At 59.7% G+C, this 22778-nt stretch overlaps 1 protein-coding gene across 1 annotated transcript in view; it reads left to right on the top strand.

The window, feature by feature from the left end:
- The window catches only part of LOC106829916 (cystathionine beta-synthase-like), a 31045-nt gene that overhangs the window by 2377 nt on the left and 5890 nt on the right, over positions 1 to 22778 (top strand). Inside the window, exons 2-13 of the mRNA XM_044751007.2 lie at positions 5676 to 5877; positions 9152 to 9258; positions 11315 to 11449; positions 12844 to 12923; positions 13014 to 13148; positions 13695 to 13764; positions 14979 to 15070; positions 15891 to 16016; positions 16668 to 16752; positions 18408 to 18513; positions 21710 to 21787; positions 22001 to 22135. Of these exons, the coding sequence (XP_044606942.2) occupies positions 5684 to 5877; positions 9152 to 9258; positions 11315 to 11449; positions 12844 to 12923; positions 13014 to 13148; positions 13695 to 13764; positions 14979 to 15070; positions 15891 to 16016; positions 16668 to 16752; positions 18408 to 18513; positions 21710 to 21787; positions 22001 to 22135 (1343 nt within the window). The 5' untranslated portion in view covers positions 5676 to 5683. The remainder of the gene's footprint in view (positions 1 to 5675; positions 5878 to 9151; positions 9259 to 11314; positions 11450 to 12843; positions 12924 to 13013; positions 13149 to 13694; positions 13765 to 14978; positions 15071 to 15890; positions 16017 to 16667; positions 16753 to 18407; positions 18514 to 21709; positions 21788 to 22000; positions 22136 to 22778) is intronic.

The following is a 22778-nucleotide window of genomic DNA, read 5'->3' as shown; positions in this document are numbered from 1 at the left end:
GAGGGTCTTTCTGCCCCTCCAGCTCCTGGTGGTGCTGGCAGCGCTTGCCTTGGCCACGGACTCCATCTTTGCCTCTGTCTTCACATGGCCTCCTCCTCTCCGTGGGCCCGCGTCCATTTCTGTTTTTATGAAGACACCAGTCATACTGGGTTTAGCACTCCCGTCCCTTACCCAGTGTGACCTCATCTTCAGTTGATTATATCCTCCAAGACCCTATTTGCAAATAAGGTCCCACTCACAGTTTCCAGGGGTTGGTAAAAGTCTAACATTTGAGAATCTGGGAATCCTTACACTATTCTTGCCACTTTTTTGACACAGTCTGAAGTGATGCCAAGATAAAATAATTCAGAGCATAATCAAAACCTCCGCAGCAGGAAACCCTCCAAGGGCGTCCCCTCCCCGAGGCTCAAGCCCAGATGCCCCTGGCCTACAGGCCCTCAGGAGCCTCCCCTGCCCCGCCCTGACCCCCCCCCCAACTTTAACCACGTCACCTTCCCACCTTCCTCTAGCCCCCTGAGCTTGTTCCTGCCCCCGCACTTCTCATGGCTGCAGCGTTCCTCCCCAAGAGCAAGACGTGGCTCCTCAGGTCTCCGCACCAGTGCCTGTCCAGAGGACTTCTCACCGCCTCATCTAAGACCAGGTCCCATTCCCGTCTCTTCCCCTCGTTGCCGGCTTCGTCGCTCCTCACATCAGTTCTCATTCGTGGAAATTTTATTATAAAATGACAGTGTGGTTGAGCCTGTCGGCCGGAATGGGAACAGCGCAGCGGTGGGGCCCGGTTTGTCTGGATTCCCGCTGTTTCAGGGCTGGTACAAAGGCGGGCCCGTGGCGCGGGCTTGCTAAGTAATTGGGGATGAAGCGGAAGCACAAGGTGCTTGGTAAATACCTCTGCGCCTCCCTGTGCCCGGCTGGGCGGCACCTCCCTCCACTGCCAGTCACTCCAGGTGCCCGAGAAACTCAGGGGTCAGGGGTCCTCCCTTCCGCCGCAGTCACCTCGAGATGTGGGCTCCTTACAAGTCAAGAGCACGTGGGTTTGGAATACTGTGAGCTCCGGCCCTCCCAGGGCCCGGGGCACCGTCCTCCCGCAGCCCCTGGGGTCCGGTTGATGGGGAGAGCCTGCGTGACATCTCTGTTCTAGGCGGCTCTGGACTTCGGGCTCAGGGCCTTCCCTGCCCCGCGGCAGCGGTCCCGGGCCCAGCAGACAGGGAGCTCAGACGGCGGGACACTGAGTATTCCGGGCACCTGCAAGCCCAGGGCCGGAAGGGAGTTCTGCTCAGCCGCCGCTGAGGCGGGTCCCCGCCTGGGTGCTGAGCGCCCAGGGCGCGCCGCCTGCCCAGCGCTCTCGGCGCCCGGGTTGTGGCGCCCGGAGCGATCTGAACCCGGGGGTCCGGAGGCCGCGGGTGCAGGGCGGGCGCGAGGGGCCGGCAGGCCCTACCCGTCCTTCCCCCCGAGGCCGCATGCTTTAAAACTCATCAATAAATATTCATTACGCTCCGCAGAGCGAGCAGGTAACCAAGTAAAAGCATCCGGACGCCCGATACAGAGCGTTCGCACCACGCCTGGACTCCGCGGGTCCACTGGGTGTTCGGGGCGGGGTGGGGCGCGGGGTGAAGAGCAGACCGGGCTGGGGTCGCGGGGCAGGGGGGAGGGGAGGGATGGGCCGGAGTCCGGGCGGAGGGGCGGGCGGGGTCCTGGGGACCAGGGCGAGGAGAGCGAGAAGAGGAGGGATGGGCCAGGATAGGAGAGGGGAGGGATGGGAGGGGGTCTCGGGGGACGGCGGAGGCCAGGAGAACGGGGAGGGGAGGGACGGGCCGAGATCTGGGGGCAGGAGCGGGCGGGGATCCTGAAGGTTGGAGGGTCAAAGAGGGTGACGGGGACCCCCGGTTTCGTCAATAGGGAGTGGGGGATGTGGGCGCGGCAGTGGGGGTGGGGTGGAGGCGGGATCCCAGGGGCGGATAGAGGGTCTGGGAGAGGGCTGGGTCCCGCAGTAACGAGGGCGGGTTCCAAGGGTGGGGATGGGATGTGGGGCGGGGCGGGCCAGCGCCTGGGCAGAGGGGCGGGCGGGGGTGGGGCAGCTCCGAGCGAGACGAGCGCGGCGGCGGCGCCTGTCGGCCGCTGGGTCCCCGCCAGGCCGGCCGGCCCCGGGGTCTCTTCTCCGCCCACAACTGTCGAGCGTCCAGCTCGCCGCGCCCAAACTCGCCCAGCTTTCCCCTTTCCCGCGCGACCGTCCAAGTGCGCACCCGCTGGGCCGAGACCCGCTCCATTCTGGGCGGAGGAGTCGGGCTGGGGTCCGGCCGTGGGTTCCCGGGTCGCCCCACTCCTCCCCCAGAGTTGCATCATCTGCCTCTGGACGCGGCGGAGCTAAGCCGGCGCGCCCCGCGCCCCGGACCCTCCCCCTCCAGCGCATCCAGATGGTCCTGAAGCCGGAGGTTCAGCGCGCACGTGGCCCCGGCCCCCACTCAACCCCCGCGGCTGCGGAGCGGTCCGGGAGCGCTGCGAGCGGGAGCGTCCAGCTGGGACCCGGGGAGGGAATTCTTTGGGAGATGCGCCGTCACGGTGCCAATCATTGATTTTTCGCTGCATTTTGGATGGGAAATGGCCGCTTCACAAATTGCTCTTTTCCGCCTGTTGAATGGGGTGGGGGTAAACATTGACGGAGTTGGGCGAGCGGCACGCGAGGTGGGTGGCCGTGGGGAAAAGGGGCGCAGGGCACGCGGGGCCCTGTCCCGGGCACGTTCTCAGGGGGTGAAGGGAAGGTGCCTTGCAATCCCCCACATCTCCGAACCCTGGGCGAGTCTCAGCTGAGCTGAGCTGGGGAGCTGGAGGGGGCTGTGGGGGAGGGGCGGGAGCGCAAAAGTTTCAGCCTCCCCAGGATCACCTGGGGGTGACCCAAAGTGCCCCTCCCGAAGCCGGGTGACCCCAGCGGTGTCCAGATCGACTGCAGGGTCTCGATCTGCCTCCGAAAACCTCCCATCTTGTAAGACGAACGCTACCGTCCACACCTCAGGCCCTGACCCGCGCCCTCTCGGCGGGCGGGTGCGCGCGTGCAGGGGGCAGCGTGCCCTTGGCGGCGTCATGACCCCGGCAGGCTCTTGCGGTTGAAGGCGCGGCGGGAGCCAGCCGGGCGGCTCCAGGTGAGGCCGCCTTACCCGGACGCACGTGCGTCCGCCCGCCAGGCGCTGTGGCCCGGGAGAGCCGAGCTGGGCCGGGCGGGCCGGAGCTCGCGGGTTTGGACCCGGATCGCCGTGCGAGCGTCCCACCGATGGCCTTTGGGTTCTTGTGAGACTGAGTCGGCTGCGACCTGTGTTCCCAGCTGCCCCTTACCTTGCCGGAGGTTGAGCCCGGCGAGGCAAGTAGCCAAAAAGAAGGCGCGCGGGTGCAGCGTCTACTGGGCTTGGCTACGCGGGATTCTGGCCGCGGGAGTGGGGGGCGGGGGGCGTGGGCTGCGGGCCTCGGATGGGGAGGGAGGCGTTGGACGAGGGGGCTTTGCGGGATGGGAGAAGCCCCTCCCTGCGGGCCACCCGGGCGCACCCGGAGAGAAGTCGCTGTTCCGCTTAGGGTGGAGCCCTTTAAAAGGGCGGAGGAGAAAGACGCGGGACATCCTTGCATGGTTTCAGGGGGACCCGAACCTCAGAAAAAGAAGAGCGTGATCCCGAGACCAGAAAGAACCCCCGCTCTAGGACGAGTGGGGCAGAAAGACTGGGAAGCTGGATTCCCCCGGAAAGCCTGGTGAATTTGGAAGGAGTGCAAATGGCAAAGGGTAGGGAGGTCACTGCCTCCCTCGTGGTCAGGCTCTGGCCTGGGCATCTGTGGTCATCTGCGGGGCGCAGGTCTGCATCTGGTCACCCGCGCTGGAAGAAAGGGAACCAGCTGGGGCCACCTCCCTCCTTGCTGATGGCCAGCAGACCCTGGGTGGGCGGGGGGCTGCAGAAAGTGAGCCGGCCCCCCAGCAGATTTAACCTGCACATGAGCAGCACGTGTGCCTTCAGTTCAGTTCCGCCTGGGCCGCTCGACCTTTTCACAGCAAAAGTGCCTCCGAAGTGTCCTGGGGAGCAGAGGAGGTACAAGGCTGGGGCTGGGGTCCCTCCTGCTTCCTCAGAGACCACCCTGAGCCACCTCCCCCAGCAGGAGCTCCTCCAAGCCCACAGGGCTCTAGAGTCTTTATTTTTTTGTCTTTTAGAGAGTTTTGAGAGCAGTCTTAGATTTACAGAAAAATTGAGAAGGTAGCACAGAGGATTCCCACATCCTTGCCCCTCACACTCAGTTGCCCCGAGTTTTAACGTCTTATATGAATGTGCCACCTCTGCTACAATTACTGCTCGCTACTGTTAACTGAAGTCCATCCTTGCTCAGATTTCCTCAGTTTCCTTTATCCTCTTTCCGCTCCAGGATTCCATCCAGGGGGCCTCATTACATTCGATTGTCACGTCTCCTTCCCGAGTCTGAACTGGGGTGAATTGCAGTCCTCGGTCTGAGAGTGGTGGCTGCGTTTAGCGGTGGCCTGGGCTTCCTTCCAGGGTGGGGTCAGAGGAGGCAGCACAGGGTCTTTCCGAAGAGCGGCCGGTCCGCAGTGGCAGGGCTGCAGCCTCACCGTTGAGTATGGGCCCGCCTTTTCTTTCCTTGTTTTGATTTGTTTCCTGTCTCATCTATTTTAAGGTTCCACATGATTTTTAAAAATTGCGATAAAATAGGCGTAACGCACAATTTATCATGCTAACCATATGTAAGTAGGGTTAAGTACACTCACAGTGTGCAGCCGTCAGCATTATCTGTAGCCAAAACTTTCTATCATCTCTAACAAAGACTGTACCCATTCGACAGTGACCCCCCACCCCAGCTGCTGGTGATCTCGATTCTACTTCCCATCTATGAATCCAGGACCTCATGTAGGTGGAATCATACAGAAGTGTCCTTCTGGGTCTGGCTTATTTCGCTAAGCAGAACGTTTTCGAGGCCCACACGTGTGGTAGCGTATATCAAAACTTCATTCCTTTTATTTTTTAAGGTGAAAATATATTTATTATTATCTCCATTTTCCTCTTATTATTTCTATCATATAAATAGTCTTTTTAAAACAAGTTTAGTGAGATATCTTTGCCATATAAAATGGTATGATTTACGGCGTCCACCTTGGTTTTTGTATACATGGTGAGAAGATCACTACAATCAAGTCAGATAACATATCCACCCCCTGCGCAGTCATCTTTGTGTGTGCACACCTGTACACGCACACGCATATTAACAAGATTTTCAACTTCATTGCTGTTTTATGGCCGAATAATGTTCCAGTGTGTGGATATACCACATTTTCTTCATCCATTCATCCCCGGATGGACACTTGGCTTGCTTCCACATTTTGGCTGTTGTGAATAATGCTGCTGTGAACATGGTGTGCAAACACCTGTTTCCATTTGTTTAGATACATGCCTGGGAGGGGAACTGTTGAGTCTCGTGGTAGTTCTGTGTTTAGCCTTTTGAGAAACCCCTGAACTCTTGTCCACCGCAGCTGGTGCCTTCGTTTTACGCCTGTTCTTTCTGAGCTCTTTGAATGAGTGGAGCCCCCGACTCAGAGGGGGTGGCTGAGCAGAATTCCCTGGATGCAACCACGTCAGAGCAGGTTCCTCGGCACTGTTGGAGGTGAGCTAAACCAGCGTCTACTCCCCTCCCTTTGACAGATCCCAGCATGCCTTCCGAGACAACCCAAGCCGAAGGAGGGTGTGCAGAGTGTCCCCACCTCTCAAAGGCACACCTGGAGGAGGAACCCACAGAGGACAAGGAAGCCAAGGCGTGCTCATGGATCCTCCCGAATACCCCCAGCAAGTGCTCCTGGCAGCTGGGCAGCCTGAGCGCCGACTCTCCACATCACCATGCTCCCTCGTAAGTCCCTGTTTATGATCCCGACACAGTCCATCCCTAACCTGGAGGGGAAGAGTTTGTTATATGGAGGCCACACGGCCGGGTGGACCTGGGGTGTGACCCCCCTCCTTGTAATCACTCTGGATGGGTGGTGCGATGGCGCGAGGCACTTTACAGATGAGTCACCCAAGGCCCAGAAAGGCCAGGGCTTGTGTGCCTGTGGCCAGCACCTAGGTCAGTGCCTAAAAAGAGCAGATGCTGAATCAGTAGACGGATGTGCCCAGGTCACACACTTTGAGTGACGGATAGGAGTGAGGTTTCCAATCCAGAGTGTCTGGCTGCACGCTCGCGTTTGAGGTGTGTGCTCGTGTTTTCAGTAATTAGCCTCATGCCTGCACTTCTCTACGTAACTCTAGGTCGTAACCATTCTCCTGGGCAGGAAATACTTTTCTATGGTGGGCTCTTTTCGTGGTTGCACAGAGACTGTTGGGTGAATAAACTAACTCTTAAGCCATCTGTTGGGCGTTTAGATGTTTGCAGTTCTCTTCTTGTGAACTGCAGTAGGAAACGCCACGTCCGTTTTGTCAGTGCATCAATGACTTGATTGATCACCTGCCATCGTTGGGCCATGTTCCAGGTGCAGGAGATCGATCGCGGGGAGGCAAAAAAGACACAAATGCCTGATCATCGTGAAACTCAAACCACGCTCGCCAAGTCTTAGGATGATCTTGATTTCCTTAGAATAATCTCCCAGAAGTAGGACGAAGGAGTCAAAGAACATGCCTTTTGGATGTCTGACTCTTACTCCGTATACACTGTTCTGCCCGTGTTTATGATCATTGATTTTAACATCCAATCTGGGAGCGGGTAGGGAGATGCGCTCCTCAGTGGGCCCGTAATAGGAATGAAGATCTGCAAATCCAGACGCTCCGAACATTAAATGCCTCCGGGTGCTGGCAGCTCAGGAGGCCGAGTTGGCTGCCAATGGGTGGGATGAGCCGTCACTCCGAAACAAATGGGGGCAGTGGGCAGAAAGCCTGTGCGAGGCTGAGGTGTGGCTGCTGGAGTCGGGGCAGGTCGAGAAGAGACCCAGATCCCCCAGGGCTCCTGTGAGCTTCTAACCCTCGGGCCTGGGCTGGAAAGACACTATCCTATCCAGGTCATAAATCCTGTTGCATCTACCCTTCACAGAGTGGTGGAATTAGCCCTCTAGAAAGCTCTGCAGGGGTTGCTGTTCCATCTAGGAAGCACGTGTCCCGGTTCAGGCAGACGGTTCTCAGGGAGCTGGGCTCAGGCTCATCTGTGAGGAGGACACTAGACCAAGGTCCCCTGCAGGAGCTGGTCGTAGGGAGCCTGATGGTGGGAGTAGTGACGGGCCTGGGAGCCTGGGGACGGCCTCAGAACTGCTACCTGGAGAGGCGGAAGGCTGCAGCTGTGTGGATATTGGGGGGAGGGGATTCCAGCGAGTTCCGAGGGAGGGTGGGTTTAGAAAGAGGACCAGAGTGGAAGCAGCAGAGAGGAGGGGCTGTGGAGTGGGAGGGCCAGGCAGGGCCCCATCCCTGGTCAGGAGTTTGGGTTTGTTCTAAGATGCTGTGGGGTCAGCCTCCCGAGGCCTCCTGGGCTGTGAAAGTAATCACAGTGGAGGTAAGCTGACTCCGGGCCCCTCCCTGGTAAGTTCCTTCCCGGGGCTGCTGCCCTGAGCACCTCGGGCCAGCTTCTCAGGTGGCCGCCCCACAAGGCCCAGTGCTGAGTGAGGACCCCAGAATTCTCCATGCCCTGCCCTGCAGGTGGGGGAAGGGGGATGACAGCCACCTGCCAGCCCTGGGTTCCTCCCTGACAGGTGTCCTGTTGTGGCTTAATCTAGTTGATGAGTCAACCCTGGTGTTGCTTCGAGGGCCCGGCCTCCCTCCAGGGCTGGGGTCAGGAGCCCTTCGCCCCAGGCCCAGGCTCTCCCTCCCCCCACCATCCCATCCCCCACCTCTTTGCTGAGCCTGCCTCCAGCATGCCTTGCAGTGTCCGTTTAACTCCTCACCACCTTGGAAGGATGCAGTGGATTCCAGCTCTGGGTGTAGCCACCTGTCTGGGCCGAGGGGTGGAATGCAGTGTTCCCTAGCTGCCCCAGGTCCCGGGGGAGCTGGATCATCACCTTAGGGGTTGCACAAGGAGGCTGCCGATTTAAGGGGTTAATGGGTTCCTGTGCCGGAGAATGGGGCTCCCTTGAGTTTGAGAACCGCGGAAAGGTAACTGAGAAATCAGGGGGCTGAGAAGCTAATGCCTGTCCTGAAACGCAGGTCAGTTGTGCATCTTCCCGGATGAATGTTTGGTGAGCACCTCCTTGGCACAGACAGGGAGAGAGTGTGGAATTGGCAGCGGTCCCTGAGGGCGACGACAGAGGAAACTTCATGGGGGCCATTCAGGAAACACCTCTATCACAGTTGCACACACATAACAAGATGCTGCCCAGTTGCAGCTGTCCCACCCCTGCCTGTCACCTGCCCCCAGCTTGTCGGGTGTAAGAAGCTGGGGGGAGGGGACTGGTAACTGGAATGTGAGGGAGACGGCCCGTGAGGAGGAAGCCCACTGTGACCCTGGAGGCCCCCCCGGGCTTCGTCCTGACCCTGACCCCAAGGGCGACAGTGACCCCGGGCAGGGTCTTTGTTCACACCGTCCGTGTCCCACCCTTTCCGAGTGAGGCCAGGCATCTGGGTGGCTCTCTGCAGCCCCCGTCACTGCCTGGTGACCACACAGTCTGAGGCTCTGCCCTGGGGTTGCCACCAGTTTTTCCCTCAAAGCAAAGGGACATCCCAGGGCTTAGGTGCTGCGAGCTGAGAGGAATTGGAGGTCCCAGATGGACGGACCGGGGCCTGTTGTCCTGAAGTCAGTGTTCATTTAGTTTACCTTTTTTTATTTGGAAATAATTTAACACTCACCAGAAGTTGCAGAAATAATAAGTCCTGTGCCCCGATCACCCAGCTGCCCCCGAAACCGTCCTAAGTGACCGCAGTGCATTTTCAAACCCGGGGAACAGCGTCGGTGCGGCAGCCTCACCTGAGCTGCAGACGCTGCTCGTTTCCGTAGGTTTCCAGGCGAGCTCCCATGCTCATGCGCACATGTGTGTGCGAATGTGACTGTGACCTTCCATCCATGTGTAGGTGTGTGTCCTCACCACTCAGCTCCCACATTAAAGCTGACTCTTTGGTTTATTTCTTGATTTATTTAGAACAATGTGCTGGACAGCCAAGGCTGGTCCTGTTTTGATTTGTTTTCTGAGTAATCATGGATTCCTCTGTTTTAGGCTGAAAGCCTCTGAAATCTTGCCAGATATCCTGCATAAAATTGGGGATACCCCCTTGGTGAGAATCAATAAGATCGGGAAGAAGTTTGGCCTGAAGTGCGAGCTCCGTGAGTACCCAGATCCTCTGTCCTACCCTTGGCCCAGCAGTGACTTGGTGGCCCTGGGTGGCGGGGGCCCCTCAGACCCTCCTGGGGGCAGAGAGTCCAGGAAACAAGCTGGTTAATGAAGGACGGAGACCACTTCAGGTACGATCCAAAGATGATCTGACAGGATAACACAGCTGGCCGCTCTGGGACCAGGTGACCCGTGAGCCGAGCCCTGGATGAAGGAGAGAGCGTCCCAGACCCGGGAGGCAGAGCAGACTGGCCCTACTCAGCTGTGGCAGGAGGGGGACCCCAGACCCGAGGAGCTGCTATTCCACCTTAGACTTCTCTGGGGAGGATAGACCAGCTCCCGCTGGGCTGTGGGACCACGGGACGGGTTCTGAGATGAGGGGTCTCAGGCATCCACTGGGCAGAAGTGGTTACCTCTGTGTTAGGCTCCTTTTGTGGGCACAGACAGTTCATCTGTCATTTATGAGACAAAGAGTGGGAATTTGGGGGCGTGTCTGGCCTTGTCCTAGGTAAACAAGGGGGTCACCTGGGAATCTTACCTCAGTCATATGGGGAAGGAGCTTCTTTGCAGGAAGCTGTTTCCGGGAACACAGAGAGTGGGGGGTTTCTTCACCGACATGGAGCCCAGTAGACTTCAACTTTGTCACAGAGGAAGTGGCAGGTGAAGAGGCCACAGAGGAGGAGCAGGAGTAGTGGGCTGGGCAAAGTGAGCTGGAGGGGACAGACCAGAAGAGCGTGGGGTGGGCATGAGCAGGCCCTCAGGGTCGGCTTGTTGGGAGTGGCACCACCGGGGGAGGGCTACGGCCATGATGGCTGGTTCCCCTGGGGCATCATCCTCAGATGATCCCCCCAACCCTCTGGAGAGAGACTCTTCTGAGAAGCAATGAGCAGTCCACACCCCCCGGCACGGCTGGACATGCAGACTGCATGAATGGCCCCAGGAGACCATCCCAGCCCAGGGGCGCCTGCTCTGTGCTATTTATCAGATAGTAGAGACCATTAACTAGTGCCCAGTGCAGTCGGCCTGCTGCATCAGCTTGGCAGTAGCCCCTGAAGTAGGTGTCAGTGTTTCCACTTTACAGATGGACAAACCAAGGCTCAGACAGGTCAGCGCAGATCCCGGCTGCATGCTGGCCTTCCCAGGGGAGAGCCAGAATTGTCTGACTAAGTCTTTCCAGTGTGGGAGCTGGAAAGGTCCTGGGCGTGGGTCCTGCTGAGCGGTCAGGCACTGGGGAGCCCACACACATGTGCACACATGCACACTGTCCCTGCCGGGCCCTCTCCTGCTTCTGGGAGAGAAAGTCTGTCCAGTGGTGGGATTTCAAAACCGGGACGAACCAGGAGGAGGGTGGTTTTCCTTTGCTGTTGGCCGGCCCTGGGTCCTCCCAGTCTCGTGGGATGCAGTGTCTCCCCCTTTACAAACACGGCATCTTTCTAAGGGATGGGAGGGTGTCCTCCCACAAGGAAAGACAGAAGCAAAGGCCTGGGCCCAGGAGAGGATGTCTCGTCGGCCAGGTTGGGGAGAGCAGAGAGCCCTGTGTCACTGTGCCTTTGTCCCAGGGGAGGAGGACGATGGGAGGAGGCCTGCAGGGTGTGCAGGTCAGGAGCTGTGATCCAGGGGCCATGGCTGCAGGATGTCAAGTCTTTGGCAGGGCCGTTGGGTACGGCTGGGCCATCTGCCCCGCATTCAGGGGCTCAACTCAGCGGCCCTTTCACGCCAACAAGTCACTGTTGGGACTGGGCTGCCCCTCGGGAGGGGGGTTCTGATCCATCCACCCAGCGGGGGCTGCTTGGGATGCTTCTGTCTCATTCGCTCGGAGTTGCCACGACGTCCAAGGCAGGTGGGATGGGCGGGTGGGAGAGGCTCCGAGGGGCAAGCACCCTCGTGCAGGTGCAGGTGGGAGGTGGCAATGGAGAGGGGACAATTTACAGAACCAGAAAGACCCGGCCTGTCTCTGCCTCCCGGGGGGCGTCAGGTCCTGGGGAGGGAGAGCAGGACCAGTCTGGGCTCACGGCCTCTTCCTCCTCGTGATTCCTCTCTGGCTCCCAGTGGCCAAGTGTGAGTTCTTCAATGCGAGCGGGAGTGTGAAGGACCGCATCGCTGTGAGGATGATTGAGGATGCCGAGCGGGCTGGGATTCTAAAGCCTGGGGACACGATCATCGAGCCGACATCCGGGAACACAGGTGGGTGCTGAACAAGCCAGGAGGGTCCCCTGGCCTGGGGTGACCTGCTGCCACGTGCGCTGGCTTCCTTCCTGGCAGCTTCCTCAGCCCCTGGTGTGCAGGAGCCCGCCTCCCTGACATCTTGCCACCCAGGCCTGCGTCGATGATGTTGGGGTCTTCACGAGCAGCTACGCTGGGACTGAAAGTGTGTCTTCATGTCCCAGAGCGGAGGTGGCAACTGCCACAGCCTGGGGGCTCAGCCAACCAGAGAGACTGGTTCTCTCACAGTTCTGGGGCCTGGAGTCCACCATCCAGGTGTCTCCTGAGGCCTCTCCTTGTAGACGCCGTCTTCTCCCTGCGTCCTCACCTGGTCGTCCCTTTGTGTGTGTGTCTCCTGGTCTCTTATGAGGACACCAGACATATGAGATTAGGGCCCCCCGTATGATCTCATGTAACCTTGATCGCCTCTTCAAAGACTGTGTGCAGATGCAGTGACACTGGGGTGCTGGGGTTAGGACTCCAGCGTATGAATTTGGGGGACACAGTTCTGTCCATAACACTCTGCTGTCTAGCCCCCTGAGTTCCTGTCCTTCTCTCATGCGAAATACACTCACTCCCATCTCAACAGCCCCGAAAGGTCCTAACCCATTCCGGCATCTACTCTAAGTCCACAATCTCATCTAAATCTCATCTCCATCAGAGGGGTGAGACTGGAGGCGCCATTCATCCTGGGCGGAACTCCCCTCCAGCTGGAAACCCGGGAGACAGGACAAGTTATGTGCTTCCAACATACGGTGGGGGGCCGGCGTGACGGACGTTCCCATTTCAGAAGTGAAGGAGCGACAGGTCCCAAGCGAGTGTGCAACCCAGCGGGCGGACTCCATTAGGTCTCCAGGCTTGACAGCCATGCTCTTGGGCCCGACGCTCTGTCTCTGGATGGTGGCCCTGTGACCTGTCTGGAACCAGGGAGGAGGCACCTCAGGCCTGTGCCCTCTGGGCCAGGGTGGGAGTGGAAGGCTTGCTGACCTTTAATCCCCTCAGGGTCATTCAGTTTCTCGAAGGATCCGGGGTTTTCACAGTGAGCTCCACCGTGTTGGCTCTTATTGCTCTCGTTGTGTGGGTTTCATCATCTCCTGCAGTGCTCAGGACCCGGCCTGGACCCAGCCACAGCTGGAGGAATTGGAGTCCACCTGCGTTCTCCCCCTGCTCCTCCTCTCTGAGCTCACTTGCCTCTTTGTTTCTACCTCCAGCATTCTCTCTCCTCCCCTCACTGGGGGGCAGAAGTGGATGACGTGGGCATTTCTGGGATCCTGCAGGGCCGTTTCCCAGGCCTTAGGGGCTGGGGGTGGGGCTGCAGGTGCACGGGGCAGGGTCCAGGGCACCGTGGTCCCCCTTACCCTGTGTGCTGTCCCCAGGGATCGGGCTGGCCCTGGCTGCCGCCGTGAAGGGCTATCGCTGCATCATCGTGATGCCGGAGAAGATGAGCATGGAGAAGGTAGGCGGGCTGGGCAGGGCCGTCTCCCAGGGACCCCTGCCCCTGAGCAGCAGCCTGGCGGGTGGGTAAAGGCAGCGGCTTCCTCTGCAGGTGGACGTCCTGCGGGCCCTGGGGGCCGAGATTGTGCGGACACCCACCAATGCCAGATTCGACTCCCCTGAGTCACACTTTGGGGTGGCATGGAGGCTGAAGAATGAGATCCCCAATTCTCACATCCTGGACCAGGTGAGGCTTGGGGCCTGCGGGACATTGTGGGCGTTCCCGGCGGGATCTCTGTCGGCGTTTGGGGGTGGTGCCGCCTCTGCAGGAGGCTGGCTGCAGAGCTGACTGCTGCTCAGGCACATGGGCGCTGGCTTCTCCTGTCCGGGTCAGGTCCTCTGGCATGCAGCTGGCGGGATGAGCCGAGCCCGTGGCTCTCTCTGTCCGTGCCAGCCTCTGCGGGCTCAGTTCAGTGCGCTGGCTGGGCCTGCCCTTTGCAGAGGCCCTGAAGCTCTCTACAGGCATAAGATGCATAGAAACCTTTCTGCCGGAAGCTCTTCTGTCTCACCCATTTCACTTCTGGGCTAATTCTGGAATCGCATCTTCTGGAGAGCTGGGTTTAATGCTCTGCACCTGCTGAGGGTCCTGAAACTGCCTGTGCCGTTGGCCCCTCTCCTTGAGCTGCTGGGCCCCCTGTGGCCTGCACTGAGCTGTTTGCCTGCTGTCCTGGGGCTGCTGCCGGGTCAGTGTATTTCACCTCCCTCATGACCTCTTTGCCTTCTTTCCGCACAGTACCGCAACGCCAACAACCCCCTTGCTCACTACGACACCACTGCTGAGGAGATCCTGCAGCAGTGTGACGGTGTGTATTTCTGTCTTAACCCCTCTGTCCATCTTGACTGCATCAATCCCTGATTGCCTGGGAGAGCACAAGTCACTTACCCTCTCCTTGGTAAACTCCTATTCATCCTTCAAAACACAGCTCCGATGTCCGCTCTCTGGGAAATGCTCTGTAGAGTGTTTCCCTAGAGCAGTTTCCTCCCTCTGTTGTGCTCTCTTGGACTTTGCCTGGCCTCTCCTGTAACACCAGACATACCATTCGGTCGTATTGATTTACCCAGCAGACTGTCCTGCAGACCCATGGGACCCCCACGAATGCAGGGTGCGAGGTGGTCCAGGCTGGTGCTGGGCTCGCAGCCAGGGCTTCAGTTACTGAACGGCCCTCGGCGTCAAGCCCCAACCTGGGCGCTGAATTCAGCCTTCGGGTTTACTGGTCTCTGGAACCGGGGTGGTGACGTCAGCGACTGGCTGACTCTCTGTGTGGACATGCGTCTCTTGGGAGCCTTTCCTCACCTCCGGTGCCCCGGCCCTCGGGGTTGTGATGTTCTTGGACAGGCTGTTTCCCTGGGAGATTTTAGGCAGAAGTTGCCGGGGTTGGCAACTGTTTGGAGCCTGGTGCTGGCGTTGGCCCTGAAGTGCAGGCTCGTTCCTCGCCCAGGAGCCAGGCAGCAAAGTCCAGGCATCCGCTGCCCCAGTCTTCATGTGTGAGAATTCCTCCCTTTGGCACGAACAACCTCTGCCCTGCACAGGCGCCGGGCCGACTTGTCTGCAGGAGGCCGAGCCGGCGCCCTGCAATCAGAGAGCCAGATGGTTTCAGAGCCGAGCCTGAGTGCCTGAGTCTGTTTACCTTGATAATTCAGTGCACTTAATCCCATCATCCAAAACCGAACAGCCTAAGACGGTGCACAGGGAAGAGCCTGGCTCGTCCCTCAGCCGCCTGTGCCCTGTCCCCGGTGCCACCACGCCTCTGGACAGGCTTTGTGGATCCACAGCAAACCGCGATTTCAGCAGCTGCGTGTCGTTGAGCAGACTCAGTGCAAGTCACTGGGTCCCTGTCACTGTGAACGCTTTTTAAAGATAAAGGACTGTGATGAGAGGCTGTTGACCTCTGAGAATAGTTTTTATTTTGAACTTTTTGGTAACTGCCTTCACTTTGATCAAGTATGTTTTCAGTTATTATTAAGAGTGGTGGACCAGCCCGAGAATGTTCTCCCTGATGGGCTCTCCTCCCAACAGGGAAGGTGGACATGCTGGTGGCCTCAGCGGGCACGGGCGGCACCATTACGGGCATTGGCAGGAAGCTAAAGGAGAAGTGCCCTGGATGCAGAGTGAGTGAGCGGGGTGGTGGGGCCCGGGGGAGGCACGTAGCCCTGCCCAGGAGAGGCAGGCTGGACGGCTTGAGGCTTGAACTGTGGCTGGGGCTCAGTCATCGAGTCCTTGGCATTGGCCCCCGCAAGAGGCCTCTGCGTTGGAGCTGAAAGTGCTCGTTCCTGACGTTTCTGCCTAGGCAGCCTCGAGTCCTGTACGGGGTGTGTATCTGTACCTGCCTGGGAGATAAAGGGCCCAGTGAACCCCCGACCCTGATTGGGAGAGTGGATTTGAGTGGCCTCCAAGGATCATTCCAGAAGCTCTAAGCTCTTAGGCTCAGGTCCTGCGGCTGCCCACCTGGGGCTTTGAGAGTCGGGGAAGGGCCTGGATTTGAGGCTGAGTGTGGACCTGGGAGGGCTTGTGTCATACCCAGCTCATGTGCTGGGCCCATCTTCTCCCTCTGACGGTTCCTGTGCCATCCAGGAAGAGCTCAGTGCCAGCACCGCCTCTCGTCCCCATGACTCCAGCTGTCCCCCAGGGTGGTCTCTCGGGGCTGTCCTGGGGTGCCCTGCACAGGAGGAGCTCCCCTGGGGAGCCGCTTCCCCCCCGGCGTCCCCTGAGTGCCCCGAGCTGGACATTTACCTTGTGATCTCCCAGGGCCTGGGCCTGGGTTTCTGGGTTTCAAGTCTTGCCCCCGAAGCCCGGGAATGAAGCCCGCATCCCTCGGGCAGATCATTAACTGGCACCTGTTAGCGGCGGGCTTGGCCGCCCTGATGGTCAGCAGGCGCATCCAGGTGCGACTTTTGCCAGACTTGATCCCTCCTACCACCCACCCTGCAGATCATCGGGGTGGATCCTGTAGGCTCCATCCTGGCAGAGCCTGAGGAGCTGAACCAGACGGAGCAGACGGCCTACGAGGTGGAGGGCATCGGCTATGACTTCGTCCCCACGGTGCTGGACCGGAAGGTGGGTGGCCGGAGCGCTCCCTCTGCAGGGCGGGTGAGGTGACCAGCTGGCCCTCAGGGCACGCCTGACCACAGGCAGCCGGCCCAGCTTTCCTCCCGAGTGGGAACAGAGAAGTGAGCACTGTGGCAGCAGGGAGAGGAAGCATAGTCTGCAAGGTCCAGACTAGGCAGCAGGCAGTGCTGTACCCAGTAGGTGCCGTGACGCTGCTCAGCAAAGAGGCCAAGACAGCTGGCGTCAAGGGTGCAGCCCTGTGCACAAGGCAGGCGCTTGCAGAGGGAGAGAGCGTCGGGCAGTGGGGCAGGTGAGCAGGAGGGTGGGGGAGTTAAGAACCCAGGACAGGCTCTTTTTAAGGACCCTAAAGGGTGCTTCAGTCTGAGGGTCCTAGAGCGGACCCTGCAGGGACACCAGGCCGTGCAGTGCAGAGGGGCGGGCGCAGTGGTTGTAGTCGCTGTGTTGCAACAGGGAGAGGTAGAGTTCTGGGTTTGTGTACGTGAGTCCCGGATTCCAGAAGAGGGGCTGCGTCCACTGAAGGTCACGGCCGCCTGGACCAAGGTCGTCTGTGAGGTTGCAAACATGGGCTGTGGGGCCCCCACCCCCACCGCACAGCTGCTGGAGCCACTCCCGAGCCCGTCCCCTGGGTCCTGCCTGCAGGTGGTGGACAAATGGTTCAAGATCACTGACCAGGAGACATTCACCTTTGCCCGCATGCTGATCTCGCAGGAGGGACTGCTGTGCGGTGAGTGGCAGGCGGGTGGGTTGTGGGGTGGCAGCGGGGTGCAGAGGACAGATGGGGTGCTGTCTGTCCACCCCAGCTGTTCATAAGGCCAGCCTTCCTGTCCTCCAGCTCAAGGCGGGGTCACCTGCACAGGCAAGGGCAGGAGGCTGTGGGGCAGGGGCATTGAGCGCCCCTCCAGAGCATGGCTGGAGAAGGGTCCATATTCCTGGGGTCCCTGGGGTCCACGTGCTCTGTTTTTGATGTGTAACACCTTTTCTGGGGAGGGGGCCATGGCACCCAGACCCGAGAGGGAAGGAGCAGGAGATGCGAGGGGGCTGGGGTCTGTGACCTGCTGGCCTGAGAGACGAAGTAGGCTTCTGGGGCCTTGGCCCCCCTGCCGAGTGGGCCATGGGGCTGACAGTGAGTGGCATTAGCTCCGCCCCCTCAGGACTGTCCTGGCAACATGGGCCTCTGTGTGGTGGGTTTTGGGGTGAGGCCAACGCTCCTGGGACACTTGTTGTTTTCAGTCAAGACCAGCACTGACCTTGGGTTGGGGGCTCCCCATCTGCGGGGGTCTGACGCTGGGCGGGGGTGGGAGAGGCTGGAGGGTGTGGTCACTCGGGCGTCTGAGCCGGAAGGAGACGGGCAATGTGCCCATGCACTCTCCCTCCTCTGGGAGCCCCGAGGCCCGTCCGGGCCCCACAGGGAAGAGGCTCAACCTCGATCCAGGGGACTTGCGTGCGAGAGGATGCACAGCGAATCCGCTTTAAATCTCCGCGGGGAATATAGCAGGAGGTCATTTGAGATGTGCCTTCGCTCTGTGTCGCGTCACCTTGGGGGTGGGGACAGAGGAGATGGAAGGAAATCAGCCCTCAGCGTGGCCGGGTCCCTGGACAGCCGAGCCCCAGTTTAGAGATTGGAAACCAGCCCCTGTGATTGGAAAAACCTTTCCAAAAGGATGTTGTTGTGGAAAGGCAACTTTGTTCTTCGTAGTCGTTGCCCGTGTGGTGCTCCTGGTGTGTCCCCGCTTCCCGTCGTCAGTGCACATGGAGCCTGAGCGTGGATGCTGGCAGCAGGCCCGCCTCCACCATTTAGGAGGAAGGGCCCCTTTTCCTGCGGGGTGCACTCTTGGCGGCTCCATCGCGCCTCCTTAGCGCGGCCCAGAGGGGCTGCAGGCGCGTGGCAGAGCACAGTCACCTCTCGGGATCCGTCCCTCTGCCTCTGACCCGGGCTCCTGGGCCGGGGACGGCTGGTCTGCAAAGTGGGGAAGGGCGTCGTCTGCCTGGCGGGCGGCTGTGGGCGGTCAGTGACATGAGGCCGTGCTGGGCTCCTCAGCGCGGCCCTCTCTGGTGCTCGGGTGGGTCTCGTGGAGTTTTCCTGGGGGCACCAGCCCCGCCCTACTGAGCGGTGTCCCTTGGCTCCAGGGGCTCTGTTTCCTTGGGGAGGGTTTAGTCATGAAATCCTGAGCAGACATGAAACTCAGGGGGACGAGAGGCCCATAGCTGGATGGGGAGGAGCTGGGTCCTCCCAGCACGGAGCCCAGCGCCTCCTCCAGAGGCAGCCACGGCGGCTGGTTCCCCGCGGATCCCTCCAGCACGTGTCCGGGTGTGCAGGCGTGCGTGCAGATGCGTGTGCACACATGCACACTGCAGTCTGACTCACGACCCCCTCGGCAGGTGGCAGTTCGGGCTGTGCCATGGCCGGGGCCGTGAAGGCCGCCCAGGAGCTGCAGGAGGGCCAGCGCTGCGTGGTGATCCTGCCCGACTCGGTTCGCAACTACATGTGAGCCTCCCTCCTGCGCCGTCCTTGGAGCTGTCTCTGCTCCCTCTGTGCTCCCTGAGATCCGACAGCAAGAAGGAGGGCGGGGTGGGGGTCCGCGGGTCTGGGAGCTCTGCTTCGCCCTCCGGGCCCCTCCAGGCTGGGGCGCTCATTTCTTCATCCAACCTTGTCCCCTTGGGTCTAAGAGCCGCGTTTCGAAGGCAGCGCACGTTCGCGGTGGCAGCAGGCACGTGCCTGGCGGAGCCCCATGTGCAGGCGGCTCTGCTTCCATCGCAGCCCCGAGCCCCCCTGCTCTGAGAGCCGCAGCCGAGGGAGGGGGAGGGGGCGCAGCCCTAAGCGCGCCTCCCTGCCGTCCCCACTCGTTCCGGGGTTTCCCCTGCGTCGGGGAGGGGGGAGGGGAGAGGGGGGAGGGGGGAGGGGGGAGGGGGGAGGGGGGAGGGCGGGGGTGGGGTGCTCCGGCGACCCCTCAGAACCTGCTGTGACATGTGTGTGCCCGGCCTCTGAGGCCCTTCGCGTCTGCCGGTGCCGAGCGCTGTGCGCTTCCGGTCCAGCGTCGCAGGAGCGCAGGTTGCGCTCCCCCCATGGCAGCTCACAGCCTCTTGCAGTGAATTCCTGTCCCCTGGGCCAAGGGCCCTGCCCGGAGTCACTGGCTGAAACTGGGCTGAAACTGGGCGGTGCTAGCTCTGCAGCAGGCCTCTGGGCAGTAGGGGCCAGGACCTAAAGGGCTCCTCCCGCCCGCACCCCCCGGGCTGCCTCCCGGACCCCAGGGGCAGGGCTGCGTGTCTCCAGGGAGCTTGGTGGCCACTGGTGGGGTCCAAGTTGGGTTCCCAATGGTGGAGGCATTCACATCTGGGTGCCCACCGCCACACTTCCCTGAGCTAGGTGCCTGCCTACTGTGCTCAGTGCGTGAGAACGCCCATTTCCCCTTTTGCTCAGCTGGCCTGCTGTGCATGCACACGTGTGTGTGAGAGAGTGAGTGAGTAACAAAGCGTGGAGGTATGTGTATGAGTGTGGTTTGTATGTGAGATGGAGTGTGTGTGTGAGATGGAGTGTGTGAGAGATGGAGTGTGTGAGAGATGGAGTGTGTGAGAGATGGAGTGTGTGAGAGATGGAGTGTGTGAGAGATGGAGTGTGTGAGATGGAGTGTGTGAGAGATGGAGAGTGTGTGAGATGGAGTGTGTGAGAGATGGAGTGTGTGAGAGATGGAGTGTGTGAGAGATGGAGTGTGTGAGAGATGGAGTGTGTGAGAGATGGAGTGTGTGAGATGGAGTGTGTGAGAGATGGAGAGTGTGTGAGATGGAGTGTGTGAGAGATGGAGTGTGTGAGAGATGGAGTGTGTGAGAGATGGAGTGTGTGAGAGATGGAGTGTGTGAGATGGAGTGTGTGAGAGATGGAGAGTGTGTGTGAGATGGAGTGTGTGAGAGATGGAGTGTGTGAGAGATGGAGTGTGTGAGATGGAGTGTGTGAGAGATGGAGTGTGTGAGATGGAGTGTGTGAGAGATGGAGAGTGTGTGTGAGATGGAGTGTGTGAGAGATGGAGTGTGTGAGAGATGGAGTGTGTGAGAGATGGAGTGTGTGAGAGATGGAGTGTGTGAGATGGAGTGTGTGAGAGATGGAGTGTGTGAGAGATGGAGTGTGTGAGAGATGGAGTGTGTGAGAGATGGAGTGTGTGTGAGAGATGGAGTGTGTGAGAGATGGAGTGTGTGAGAGATGGAGTGTGTGAGAGATGGAGATTGTGTGAGAGATGGAGTGTGTGAGAGATGGAGTGTGTGAGATGGAGTGTGTGAGAGATGGAGAGTGTGAGATGGAGTGTGTGTGAGAGATGGAGTGTGTGAGAGATGGAGTGTGTGAGATGGAGTGTGTGAGAGATGGAGTGTGTGAGAGATGGAGAGTGTGTGTGAGATGGAGTGTGTGAGAGATGGAGTGTGTGAGATGGAGTGTGTGAGAGATGGAGTGTGTGAGAGATGGAGAGTGTGTGTGAGATGGAGTGTGTGAGAGATGGAGTGTGTGAGAGATGGAGTGTGTGAGAGATGGAGTGTGTGAGAGATGGAGTGTGTGAGATGGAGTGTGTGAGAGATGGAGTGTGTGAGAGATGGAGTGTGTGAGAGATGGAGTGTATGTGAGAGATGGAGTGTGTGAGAGATGGAGTGTGTGAGAGATGGAGTGTGTGAGAGATGGAGTGTGTGAGAGATGGAGATTGTGTGAGAGATGGAGTGTGTGAGAGATGGAGTGTGTGAGAGATGGAGTGTGTGAGAGATGGAGTGTGTGAGAGATGGAGTGTGTGAGAGATGGAGTGTGTGAGAGATGGAGAGTGTGAGATGGAGTGTGTGAGAGATGGAGTGTGTGAGAGATGGAGTGTGTGAGAGATGGAGATTGTGTGAGAGATGGAGTGTGTGAGAGATGGAGTGTGTGAGAGATGGAGTGTGTGAGAGATGGAGTGTGTGTGAGATGGAGAGTGTGTGAGATGGAGATTGTGTGAGATGGAGAGTGTGTGAGATGGAGATTGTGTGAGAGATGGAGTGTGTGAGAGATGGAGAGTGTGTGTGAGATGGAGTGTGTGAGAGATGGAGTGTGTGTGAGAGATGGAGTGTGTGAGAGATGGAGTGTGTGAGAGATGGAGATTGTGTGAGAGATGGAGTGTGTGAGAGATGGAGAGTGTGTGAGACATGGAGTGGGTGTGTGAGATGGCGTGTGTGTTCATGAATGACTGTGTGCTCACTCAGCATGTCTTGGTGGTGGGTTCTCTGCTCCCTACTCCCTTGGTCCTCGGTTTACCCTGTTAGGGTAGGGCCATGGCAGTCCCCTGGCCTGCTCTGGTGTCCTTTGACCCTGGGTGGGACAGACTCCATCTTCCAGAGTGGACTCGAGCGGGGCTGGGGCAGAGGCCCAGGGAGCCCCGGGCGGCCTGATGGCAAAGGTCCCTGGACAGAACCTTCCATGCTCTGAGCCATCCAGCCGCAGGCCTGTGTGCCCTGGCTGACCAGGTGCCCCATCGACCCGTGGGTCCCAGCTGGGGTCTCTCTGGAGTCTGGCTCCCAGGCCTCTCCCTGGAGCCCCAGCCAGCCGCTTGGGGTCTCTGCTGGACCTGCGGGGTCCGGGGAGGAGTGCTGGGCTTCCCCTGAGAACCGTGTGCCCTCAGCCTGGGCAGAGGCAGTGGTCAGACCCTCTGTCCGGGCCCTGGTGGCCCCGGCACCTGCAGGTCCAAGTTCCTGAGCGACAAGTGGATGCTGCAGAAGGGCTTCCTGAATGAGGAGGACGTCCTGACGAAGAAGCCATGGTGAGCATGTCTCTGAGCAGAGGTTCCACCCTGGAAACACCTGTGGTGTTTGTGGACACATGTCCCCGGGACCTGGGGCCCCTGTGCTGTGCCCCACACCTGGCGGGTCATCCCCGTGGTCCCCCTCTGTGACGCCGCCCGTATGTGCAAGCGTTTGTCCCTGACTCCCGCCCCCCAGTTCATGGCCCTCCCTGCCCTGCCCGCTTCCCTCAGGTGGTGGCACCTCAGAGTCCAGGAGCTGAGCCTGCCAATTCCGCTGACAGTGCTGCCCACGGTCACCTGTGAGCACACCATGGAGATCCTCCGCGAGAACGGCTTCGACCAGGCACCCGTGGTCGATGAATCGGGGTCAGTGTCGGGCACCGCCATCCGAGCTCTGCCCACTGGGCTCTGCTTGGACCTGGGCTCCACGCTCCTCTGTGTCAGCGATGCTGGGAAGGGCAGCCATGTGGACCCCACAGCTGCCTGGCTGACCCTGGTCACTTTGCATCAGGATGTCCTTGCATGAGACCGCCCATTGGATGTCTTGTCTGTGGGCACTGGTGGGGCGGGGGGCCTGCCGTAGTGACCCGTAGGGCTTATGCCCCTGTGCCGGCCTGCTGCACTCACTGTGTGCATGCAGGATGCAGGCGGTAGATAGTGGCTTCACTCTGAGGCTGTCAACACAGGAAGGCCTGCCTGGGAGACCACCATGTGGGTTCCCTGGGACCGTCCCTGTTCTAGCCCTGAAAGTCCCGTGTCCCAGGACACCGGTGGGCTGGTCACCCTTGACACCTGTCAGAAGGGAAATACCCGAAGGACTGTTTACTGTCTCCACACGCTGGGGGCAGCTCCAGGGGCAGGCGTTGGTCCCCGCGGTGCTCCCGCCGCATGGAGGCGCTCGGCAGATACTTGCTGAATTCTCAGAGGAGTTAGTTCTGAGTTTGGCCAAAGACCTGGATCGGACCCGGAGTGTGGCCTTGGGTGTGTTCTGCTGTTTGGGGAGAGGCCC

This window comes from Equus asinus, chromosome 18 (assembly GCF_041296235.1).
Source record: "Equus asinus isolate D_3611 breed Donkey chromosome 18, EquAss-T2T_v2, whole genome shotgun sequence".
NCBI lineage: Eukaryota > Metazoa > Chordata > Mammalia > Perissodactyla > Equidae > Equus > Equus asinus.
The sequence above is the reverse complement of the archived record's forward strand: the minus strand, read 5'-3'. Positions and strand labels throughout refer to the sequence as shown.